The 11,999-nt window shown below is 40.8% G+C and overlaps 1 protein-coding gene across 1 annotated transcript in view; it reads right to left on the bottom strand.

Moving 5' to 3' along the window:
- Positions 1-11,999, bottom strand: part of celf3b (cugbp, Elav-like family member 3b) — a 37,749-nt gene that overhangs the window by 1,485 nt on the left and 24,265 nt on the right. Inside the window, exons 5-14 of the mRNA XM_041793952.1 lie at positions 6,544-6,592; positions 6,092-6,220; positions 5,578-5,657; positions 5,154-5,309; positions 4,540-4,684; positions 4,141-4,290; positions 3,958-4,023; positions 2,263-2,367; positions 1,929-2,072; positions 1,553-1,717 (exon numbers count right to left, since the gene is read on the bottom strand). Coding sequence (XP_041649886.1) covers positions 1,590-1,717; positions 1,929-2,072; positions 2,263-2,367; positions 3,958-4,023; positions 4,141-4,290; positions 4,540-4,684; positions 5,154-5,309; positions 5,578-5,657; positions 6,092-6,220; positions 6,544-6,592 — 1,152 coding nt within the window. The 3' untranslated portion in view covers positions 1,553-1,589. The remainder of the gene's footprint in view (positions 1-1,552; positions 1,718-1,928; positions 2,073-2,262; positions 2,368-3,957; positions 4,024-4,140; positions 4,291-4,539; positions 4,685-5,153; positions 5,310-5,577; positions 5,658-6,091; positions 6,221-6,543; positions 6,593-11,999) is intronic.

Below are 11,999 nucleotides of genomic sequence, written 5' to 3'. Positions count from 1 at the left end.
ACACATCAGCCCGACAGCAGCTACACACTTTCTCCTCTTAACTTACAGTTAGGGGTTTGAGGAGGGTTGAAGAGTGTTTTATTTTCTCCCAGAATTCCTATAGTTGAAGGCTGTTCTCCAATAAGCAAGAGGCACTTTTTTCCACCATACCAACCACATACCCTTTACCTCAAAACACGAGCTAGAGGGACAGAAAGAGGAGGTTGGGATGAAGAGAAGCGAGGAAAGACTCAGACAGCGGGGGGGGGGGGGGGGGGGGAAGAGGAGATAAGGAGGAAGGGAGTAGTGAGGGGAAGAAGGAGGAAACACCACAAAAGCAGTGATAGAAGATGTAAAAAATGCCGAGGAAGAGAAACAAAGGAGCAAAAACTGAAGTGTCACATCAGACAGTGTGAAAAATCCAGGATTTTAAAACTCAGCCTATCAGAGTACAGCTCAACAAAATGCATGCTCGCCCAAAAAATATGTGCCTTTGTCATTATGCTCACATAGCCTAGAACACTTTTGTAGCCATATCTAAGGTAATCACTGCATTCATTGCTTCTTGTACAGCAAGGCCTGGCATTGTTGTATCTACCATAAAATCCTGATTTTTTTTCCATCATATTTTGCTGTTAAATGTAGTCTACATTTCCTAAGCAGTCCACTATGTAAACCTCGAAAAACCTCCTTATATAAACACCAGAACAACAAGGATTGTAATGCACTCCTGTATTACACTCTAACAGTGTAACACAGACATATATGTACACATAGATGCCCACGCTCACTACTTTACCCAAACAGTTGGTTCAAATAATAATGACACCAAACAGAACACTACAGAAACTGATCAAAAACAAAGCAGCGGAAAAGTAACGAGCGTTGCTACAGAATTGATCAGATTACTGCAGAATGATTAAGTGTATCAAATATCCAATTAAATCGTTTGATTCTGAGTACAGTCCTGGCTATTGACAGTTATTGATCAGTATGTGCACAGGTCAATACAAAATAAAGTCACAATGCACCAAACACAGTCTGTGGTCACTACAGCAACAGGACATGCAGGTCAACGCATGGCTGGTTGCTCGAGGTGACAGAACAAAAATTGCCAAGGGCAACCAACACAGGCAATCAATCGCCACAGCAACCCAAACACAGGCCAACCAATCAACTTACAACAATGCGAGAGGAAGGGGGGGTCGGGGCTTTATCAGTCACTAGGCAACCATTGCCATAGCGATGGGGTCCTCGTGTTTTATGATTGGACGGAAGGATCTTGGGTGAGGTAAGTTGCCGTTTCAGGAAAAGATCAAAACAGCAGGAAAGAAAATTAAATTGTGAAAGAAAATAAAAGGAAAAAATATTTTAGTATTTTCCTGAGTTGATGAAGTTGCTTTTAAAAGTAACCCATCTTTAATTCACTGATATGTTTAGCTTTTCTTTTTAACCATCAGTTAGCATTGAACAGCTAATGCTACCTTGTCCCCTGAGCTAATTTTATCTCCATGATCCCCAAACAAACAACACCTCTCTTCTCTTTGTGTTGTGTCACTCATTGCCTCCTCACCTCTTCTTTATGTCTTCTTCCTCCTCTCAGTTGTCACTTAGTATGGGCGGTTGGCATCTTTGGGCCTTTTGAGCTGCACTTTCAGTCTCTTCATGCCGATCTGGAAGCCGTTCATGGCCTGGATGGCGGCCTGAGCACTAGCTGGGTTGTCAAAACTCACAAATCCTGGAAAGGTGAGAAAAGGAGAGTTGTCAGTTTTTCAACAGAACCTTTAATCTACACAGCCCCTTTGACTTGATGTACCAAAGACACAATAATTAAACTGACGCAATATCAAAGTCACCCCCCGTGTTTTTATCTCGTCCTTTCCTTTCTCCAATACGTCTGCTCTCCCCCATTTTCCCTCACCCCTCCTCCCCCTGTCTGCGTGTCTCACCGAAGCATTTGCTTTGGTTGGTGGCTCGGTCAACAAACACCTTCGCTGAGATGACATTGCCAAAGGGCAGGAACATCTGCAACATCTCAGAGTCACTGAACTCCTGGGGCAGGTGGTAGATGAAGATGTTACAACCCTCCGGACCTAAGACACACAAACACACACACAAACACATGAATACAAACACACACATACAGACATGCACATACAGAGACACATTAGGCAGAGTGTGATAAATGATCTCATGCTGTGAAACCCTTATGATAAACAACTTTAAACAGCATCACTGAAGAAAGGGGTGTGCCCCCCCCTCCCAAACAGGAAGTCACATCACCTTCTCTCTGCTGCTGTTGCTGGGGCTGCTGGTGTTGCTGGGCAACCAGTGTTGGCTGCTGGGGGAACGGCTGCCCGACCAATCCGTAGGCAGCAGGGTACGCCGCTATTGGGAGAGACAGCAACAAAATGTGATTGGGTAAAAACAACAGGTGGCAACACGGCTGCATCCAATCAAGTCTTTTCATTTGAGCTAAGACGTCTCCTGTTGAAGGTTAAAACTGTTAACAATAACAGTTAAATGGAGCAAGTTTAAACAATGTCAAAGCTGATATGAGCCTGGTGTCCACATGTAACAGTCCCCAATCCACAGGTATAATCTATAAGATGAGCAGGTACGATCAGTACTGGGACACAAGTACTGGGTGTTACTTTGTTGCTTTTGTCACAATGAAATCAAATGAATTACGGTTAAACTAATTCCATAAATTGCCCTTGAAGGAATATCATCCTTGAGACAAGGACGTTCAAACTGAAAGCAGACAGTTTGTCGTTGTTGCCCCCTATTTTCAAGAGTTGTAAATCAACATGCTACATGAGCTGTCTGCTAATCTGCACATTAATATTACAAATATATCACAGTTTAAAACAATAAAAAAATGAAACCACACTGGGATTTGTAGCTCTCTTCACAAAAGTTGTCTTATTTATTGATCTAAAGTTATTTTCAAGGAAAAATTATCACCTTTACATGGGGATAACATTAGGAGTGTGTCACTTGTTTAGCTTAATCTTTTTTGTGTTAACATTCGGTTTAGTGACCCATTAGCCTGCTCACTATCAAGTTCAGTGTCTTTGACCACATTTTCTCTGTCTGTTCATTATTCTTAGTTTCAGGACAAGGTGGTGCTACTAGGCTAATACATTTTGACTAAAAGAATATATTTATTTATGGGTTGTGTTTTTTGTGATTAAATTGAAACAACACTGTAAATGGTAAACATACCGACAACCAAAATAATAACAGTAACTTTTTACACTGCCCTGATGGCTTACCGCAGCCAAAAGCAGTACCAGTTAAATTAATCAAATTTCAGGGGCAGAGCCAGTTGTAGCCAGGGCCGACGAGGGTCCATTAAATCTGACTGGCCACCCCAAAATTCTTAAAATGAGTGATTATTTGCCTTGTCAACCATTAAATATTCAAGCCATACCATGTAAGTCATTTAAGCACACCCAACCACTTAGGGTATCTTACCTACATCAGATTATTTTTTAAACTTCAATATCCAAAAGATGAGGTATAAAGTGCCCCCACCATATTTACATTTTTTTTTAAGTGGACCTCAGTGGAAAAAGTTTAGACACCCCTGTTTTAAATTACTTCAAGTAGTGCATTTGGTAGTGCATTAATGAATGTTTTAAAGTTATACTAATTTTACAATATGGCTAATAAAGTCAGTACAGGAAAAAAAGTGTTCTTACTCAAAGTGAGGATTAAAATGTAAAACATGGACTAGAGTTTTTTTCAGCTAAAACTAGAGTAAAACTTAGAAGTGAAAATAACTAAAATGTGACTAAAATTAAAAGGTATGTTAATATAAAGACTAAGACTAAAACTGAATATATGAAACAGATGCCAAAATTACCACTGCAGTACCCAGAAACTATATATATTTAGAGTTAGATGGGAATTTATTTGAAGGATACAGAGCAAATTTACATTTGTGAGCTCTTAAATCTGTCATACACCAACCTGTGTAGTGTTGCATGCCTGCATATGCCTGCTGTAGAGGGTCCAGGGCCGCTGCTGGACTCTGAGCTGAAGAATAGGAAACAATAAAATTAATGAGATAATAAATCTCAACGTTCCCTTTGTTTAAAGCCTCAATAACAATTCAAGATCTATCTGTATGCCTATCAGACTTTATTGCAATACCTTGATATGGGTGAACACCATTGGTGTATAGTGCTTCTGTTGCTTGTTGTCCATTGGTTGGGGCTGGCACACTGCTATAGCCATTCACTCCCATTGGTGGAGGGAGAGCTGGTACAGGCGTTGCTGCGATAGTTGGTGGAGTGTTTGTACCTAAAGACAGAGATGAGATAATAACTCTTTCACTGCAACTCTTTCACTCTCTTTCATCATTCATGCAGTTTTCTTGTTGTAACCACTAAAAGTTTTTACAATGTTTGTTTGGTTATGGGGCAAAGAATCTAAAGGAAAAGGCTGCAGAAGCATGATGGACTTCCTTTTAAACAACAGTTAAAGCTCATAACAATAGTCAAAATTTTACTGAGTTTGCATGGTAGCGTGTCTGTGAGTGTGTGAGCCTACCCGAGGATGGTGTGATGGGTGTAATGGGTGTGGCAATGATTCCGTTGGCATTGAGTGCCGCCATCTGCTGCATCTGTACGGCAGCAACTGTTGCCACAGGAGACAAGTACGCTGACTGGGCGACCAGGGCCTGCTGTTGGACAAGCTGCAGACGGAGAGGGAAGCAGATCGAGAAAGTGAGGAAGGGGAATGACAAACAGGAGGGCGGAGGAGGTGGGTGAAGAAGGAAATATGTGGGGGGTGAAGAGAGTGAGACAAAGAGATGGTATAATAGACATGGGAAAAAAGAGAAAGAGACACAAGAACGGAGGGGAAAAATGAGAGGAAAGGACATGGAGAGGGAGTGATGGAGGAACAGATGAATAGAGATCTAATTACAAGGCCATTATGTCCTGAGTCAGTGGGTTAATGGTTGTGTGTTGCGGGAAAGCTAATGCCAGATGACGTATGTTCTGTTGTCTATGTAACAACATTAGCCCCAATTAGACCACTGATAGCCTCTTCAAACTTATTACATCCTTTCATAAGCACAGCACTCCTCTTACAAACTTAGTGCGTACACGTACGTGTAGATAGATGAGTGTTTGTGCGTTTAGTGGTGGTGCACTGCTTGCCTGTGCGTTGACCGCCTGCGTGTAGGCGTTATAGGCGGGGAAGTTGAGGGTCATGGGGCTGAAGATGCCGAGCTGGGAGGCCACCTGCTGCATCCTTCTCAGCCCCCGCTCCTTCTCTGTGTCGGCAAACTTCACCACCAGACTGGACGATGCTCCCTGTGTTGTTAAAATTGGAAACAAAGATTCAGCTATGGGAACATGTTATCCCCCTCTTAGTCTGAATAGGCCTGTGCTGCCTGTTCATAATTAAATTTCTCTATGGGCCGATCAAAGCATATAGAGGTCATCAAGGACAGGACCAAAGCAAACTCTCCCATGTGACTCATGCACATAGCTTTGGAAGACCATACAACTATTATGTAATGTGTGCTTACCCTTTGTGTGTCTGTTTTAAATCACTTGTAATCCCATACATGCAACTTACAGGCATTGTGCGGCTTCCATGCAAGCTATTGATGGCAGCCTGGGCTTCAGCGTGTCCTTGGAATTTTACGAAAGCGCACCCTGAAACAAAACATAATCAGTTACAGAACACAAGCACTATTAAGTCACTGTGTTGAGAAAATAAAGACGTTTGTGTATATGCAATTAACCAAAATTTAGATTCAATTGTAATGTGGCCTACTGCATTTCTTATATCACAGAAGGTGCAATATTTCTTTAGCATGACAATTGTGTCAGATTTCCAGTTTTATACATTCTATTGCATCAGAATTGTTACGCTTACACACTATGCAAACATTTAAGTAACATCTTTTAGAATACTTTGAAAAAAATCCTACTTTCCTTTTATATGTTTTTCTTACTCAAAAAGAGAATGGCCGTTCCCTTCATTAAACCAATTCATTGTAATATGAGTCAAAATAATTGCAATTATGTCTTCTTTTGAAATATTTAAACCGTTATACAAATGAGTGCAAGTACTGTAAGTGCTTTACCTTTGCTGGTGCCATCAGGTCCTCTTAACACAGTACACTCGTCTATGCTTCCAAAGGGCTCAAACAGCCTTCTGACATCCTCGTCGCTCTGTTGCTTTCCCAGCATGCCCACAAATAACTTCCTGTCTTCTGAAGGTTGCAAGACATTTGAAAAAAGAAGACAGCATAAAGTTTATTTCAACCTTTTCTACCTGGTCATATCTTTGTTGAAGCTGTGTGAATGGAAACTGATCACTCTATGGAGCTGCTATCTATGTCCACCAGGGGGCAGTCTTGACTATGTGGATTTAATCAGAGAGGGCAGTAGGGAGATTGTGATTCAAGCGTGTATGTGTGTGTTTATGGACTTAAAGTAGAAGTCCAAATAAGCCAACAGGAACAGCTTTGACCACTGGCACACTGAGTGCGTGAGAGTGTTTGAGTGTGTTACTATTTTTAAGTGCAGGTCTCACCTCCTCTGCCCTCGCTGTCCGCTGGTTTCACCTGGATTGGCCGATTCATCTGTGGAACAGAGAAGGAACATAGACACAGATGGTCAACACAAACAAGTCTGTGTCCATTTGCCCTGGCACAGGATATCTCTTCTCTACAACATCTCTCATGAATCTACTATCACCTGTTGACTGAGACTAAAGTAAAAACAGACGAAAGGCCACACACACATTTCATCTAACATTAACAATATCCATACTGCATTTTGTACTAAATATTTTCCATAATATACAGATGTTCACTAAAATGACAACAAAAAAAGTTTCTACCCTCAAAAGTCAACACTGAGTGTGACTTCTCTTCCAACTTAGCACATAATATGTTTTTTTTGGAGAGAGTTTTTCCAAGTATTTCCAAGTAGTTTACGTACATAATACACATGCCAGTATTTCCAAACTCAATATACCTGACACTGTTTTAATATATTTACACCTTTTTTATTGTAAGGAACAGCAGGTATCTCTCAAGCAAAGAGAGGCTGAGTAAGAGCACAGCTAAGAGAGGAATGGGGAAGTAGACAGTCTGGTTTTAGGACTTGAGCTTCATTGAAAATGTTCAGGGCTCATGATGAGCCTCCTTGGGTGTGTGGCGCCCCGAGTAAACACTTATACCTGATGGTACAATTGTACAATACACATATATTTAAGGCCGATTTATGATTTATACTGCTGTCATGCACAGCAGATACATCAGCACTAAATATCCAAAAATTTAAAATCTGCCGATATGATCTTTAACCTTTTAATTATAACAGCACTTCTCAGAGACTGGCTTTACATTTTCTGCTGGTTTTTTTAATGTCTTTCCTTGAATAATTTTTAGATCTAATTTTATTCCATAATTTTTATATTTGATATTTTTACTTGTGCACTTTGCCTTGCCTTGTCTTTTATGATCGTGTTTGTGTATGGATTGATTTCATAGTATTTCAGAGGGTGCATGTGAATGTTTTGTAGTTCTGCTGGAAGGGGCATGTACAATTTTATTGTATTTATGACAATAAAGGCTTCTATTCTGTTCTTTGAATCATCGAGCTATCTACAGAACTATTAAACTTGCATGATGTTAACTTAAGTCAAAACTTATTTACATGAGTTGAATAAACTTTAATCAATTGCTTTTAACAAGTCGAAGCTTTTTTTTATAGGTCCACGATTTTCTTTTCCAGTGTATAAAACAACACATTTAGATTTGGAGAAAACAGGTGGTAATCTTTCATGGGGTTTAAGTAAGGCTGTCAAACCATTAAAACATTTCCATTGTGATTAAGCTCTGAATTTTTGTAGTTAATTGCAATTAATTGGGTTTCTCGTACTAACATTTTTTAATTCCACAATTTTGCACTTAAAACTGTGTTTTTTTTTATCAATTTGGATTTTTCTACTGTCTTAAAACAAGGGTTGACTTCCTGTTTGGATACAGACCTGCTTTTAAAGAAAGGTCAAAGATTATAGCATGAAATTAACCATGAAAAAGGGAATTTGTCATAGATTGAAAAGGAAATAAGGGGACAGTCAGAGTAAATGTGTTATATCACAAGGTCCAGATGACTTTTGATGTGTCCACTGAGCTTTCCGTGAGTTTTTTAAGTGCAATGAGACATAAAGCAGCATTAGTTGACAAATTTTACATCACCATGGCTGCAGGAAGATGCTGACATGGTTGAAAGGGACAACAAAGCATGCGATCAAATGTGTTAAAAATGTTTTTAATGCATTCATTTTAGATATAAGTTAATTGCAATTTATGTGATAAGCTTGAAAACTGTAGCTCTTAGGCGTCTGGACAATATGATACAACTGTGAGATCACAGATTCTTCAAACTTTGATCACTGTGTGTGTGTGGGTGTGTGTGTGTGTGTGTTTAAAGTCACTGATAAATCAGGGTCAGCAGGTGACAGGTGCATCCAAACTTTGCCAAGCTGTTCTCTTTCTTTGTCAAAACACACACACAATCTTACTATCTCTCTCACTCTGTCACTCACATACACACACGCGCACACACCCCCCCACACACACACACACACAGAATTGAGGGGGGATTGAGAAGTGACGAGATTAAGAATGCAGGCCAGCTGATCTGGATTACACAAGAACTTTGGATTAGATGAGAGACAGGAGTAGATTGAGATAGAGAGAAGAGCGAGAGAGCAAAAAGGTGGGGTGTGTGTGTGTGTGGGGGGGGGGGTATTGTAGTGGGATGATATGACAAGTGTGTGAAGGGAACAGGCACAGTCAGCTAAAAATAAAAGGATGGTGAACGAGGAACAGAGAAAGACAGAAGCCTGGGGGACCCCGAACGACTTGGGTGGATTGAAAGGGCAGGTGGAGGGCCAGTGGAAAAACGAGGGAGTGAATGAAAAAGGATGGAAAGATAAGCTAACACGAGGAGGGAGACAAAGTGGGAGGATGAAAGCAAAGCTGCCCCTGAGAGGATGATTCAAAAAGAACTGAATAAGGGGGAGAAAAGGGGGGGCGTGATTCAGTCGTGACTCTGACTGTCTAAAAAATGTCACGACTACAGCGATCCATGCTAATGTGTGCATGCGGGCGCATTTTTGAAAAACCCCTCGGTGCATGTGCTATCTCCAGGTTTGTCACAGTGAGAAAGGCACATAAACATACTTCACACACGCACATACATTGCTTAGTCATAGCACTGAGGCAATGAGACAGTGTTAATGCCAGAGGGACTGGGTGGGGGAGGAGAAGGGCTGCAGAGTGAAGGCGTTGAAAAGAGGGAGGAATTGCAAGAAAAAGGAGGAAGGTAAAGGAGAAAAGAGGGGCAAGTTGAAGCAGGGAAGGAAATAAACTCTGTATGTGAGGGGTAGACACATTTGAACAACCCTTGTAAACACTGTTATCACTCAGAGCCAGATTTAAAGTTCTAACTGCTGCAATGATGAAGAAAATATTCTAATTAAGCCTTGTCTTAGAGAATGATCCGTATCAACAGTGGGGGAAAAATAAGATGCACTTTGAAAGAGTTATTCAAAGATACTGCAGGAAGGAGAAAAACTGATGGAGGAACACAGGAAGATGGAAAGGAGAAAGGAGGAGGAGCAGGAGGGTGGATGGAGAGGGAGGGGATGAGAGGGAAGAATGGAGAAAGGTCCCAGTGGGGTGTTAAGGCAATGTAATGAAGCTGGTAATTGAGGAGAGGGCAGAGCAGAGAGGGACTGGTCCATACATTTGATTAATCAGCTCTTAGCTGTCACCACAGAGCTATTGATCTAAGGCAAGGCCATCACACAAACACAGGATGAGATGAGAACACGCTGATAAAAACACATCTGAACAAGCACGAGGTCTGGAGAGGTAGGAGTGATGGACACTTTTAAACACACACTTTTAACGACTCGAGCTGTCGACATCAACACAAACGTACAGAAAATACACACCAATGCAGCCTCACTGTATTACACTCTCTGTCCATCTGTCCATCCATCCATCTGTCCATCCATCCATCCATCCATCCATCCATCAAATCCTCTCTCGTGCTATGCCGTCCATCCACACTGCCATCCATCTTCCACTACCAACTCATCGATCAGTCCCATCTTGTTCATTGATTTGGGGCCGTGTTGTAGCGAAGGCTGATTGTAGCAAGATTTGTGTCCACTAACCCTTTCTCTACCCTTCTCTCCATCCATCACCTCTTCCATTTCTCCCCTCATTAGGCCTATTGGAGCTTGCTCCTGTGATCGTAAAACAGGCCGAGCAGAGGCACCTAATGATTGCCAACTACTGCTTATCAATCAAGGCTTATCAGCGTGTTTCTAAGAATGTGTGCCCGTTGAATTGACCTTTGGATTTCTGACAGAGACCCCATTATATCAGGATGTATGCAGAAAATCTGACATTAAACTTTTTAAGACCTTTTCCTCTTCATACATATGAAGACTCCACTGCATCTTTATTTCTAACTGGTTGCATTAATAGCATGGATTTAGGTATATGTTAAGCAGATTGTAAGGTATGACAGAAAAGAAAAGACAAATAGTTTTTGTTGTTGTTGTATTCAATTAAAGCTTTCCAAGAGAGTTGCGAGATCCAACTATGAGAATAAAGCAGAAAGTCAACCTCACAGCAAGGCTGATGAAGAACAGTCACTATGCATCCCTTAGGGACACTTAAAATCCCAGGTGGGAACTCTAATCCAGTGGATAACTTCACTCATGGTGCAAATGTGGGTTGTGATGTGGAAGCATTCTCTTACTATGTGTTACTGTGTGGCCTTCATTAACAGAGGAGGACAGTGGATAGAGTCAGAAACAGGGATGAGAGAGCGGGGAGAGACGTGCAGGAAACGGTCACAGGCCGGATTCAAACCTGGGCTGCCTGTGTACATGGGCGTGCCTTACACCACTGGGCCATCTGTGCCCCAGTCGCTCCGTGTTTAATGAGCTATACGACACAACGTGCCTGTTCTACCAGCACAGAGATAAAAACGAGCTGGAGGAAAGTGAGTGATGAGGTTCAGATTGCCTGGTAAGTTGTGAAAACTTTTTTCAATCACTTAAATTTCAGCCATTTACTACCAAGTTAGCACCATGGGTAACAATGCCCTGATTAGCATGATCCCGTCAGGCAAACTAATATTTCCTTTACTACCTGATGTGTTTGTATGTTTGTTGACAAGTGACTGAAATGCCAGATATGGGAGAAGGACGCCCCTCCCTTCTCACATCATTTGGGTACTTGTGATTTGATGTGGGAGTGGAGTGAGTTATTCTTGCGAATTAAAAAAAAAAAAAAAAAAAAAAAAAGCGAGTACACCCTATATTTACATGTTCAGATCTCAGATCCGTCTGGTGTGAAGACAACATTACTCTGGTTAAAACTTACTCACACAAAAGTAAAAGCACTGATTACAAAAAGTGAAAATTCACAAAAAACTACTCCTATAACTTACAGTAATTTGAGTAAACGTGATCAGTTACTTTTCCACTCTTGTCTGTTTTTTACTTAAATGACCTAAAGTGGCTTTACCACAATCTAGAAAAGCCTATTTACAAGTTTTGCACTGCAGCTGAAAGTAGAGAATACAACAGCATATGGTTAAGTCAAAAAGCACAACGTCCATGTTTGAATACATTTAAAATATTCTTTGATTCAGATTGTTGATGCACTAATGTGTCCATCACTTTATCATTGAATCTGACATGCTATAAATTAGGGCTGCAACTAATGATAATTTTTTATGTCGACTAATCTATCAATAAATTTCCCAGTTAGTCGATTAATCTCGATTATTTGGCATACTATTTTGGATCCCCATTTTACATAAATAGTAGCAATTTAAATAGTAGCAGTTCACCTGCCTTGCAGGTTACAAATAACTAAAGGATGGCTTTCTCTAAAGTGACTGGTATGTCCATAAAAGTAAATAAAGCAAATTGCCCATTCAAAGTCC

Source organism: Cheilinus undulatus, linkage group 8 (genome assembly GCF_018320785.1).
Source record: "Cheilinus undulatus linkage group 8, ASM1832078v1, whole genome shotgun sequence".
Taxonomy (NCBI): Eukaryota; Metazoa; Chordata; class Actinopteri; order Labriformes; family Labridae; genus Cheilinus; species Cheilinus undulatus.
The sequence above is the reverse complement of the archived record's forward strand: the minus strand, read 5'-3'. Positions and strand labels throughout refer to the sequence as shown.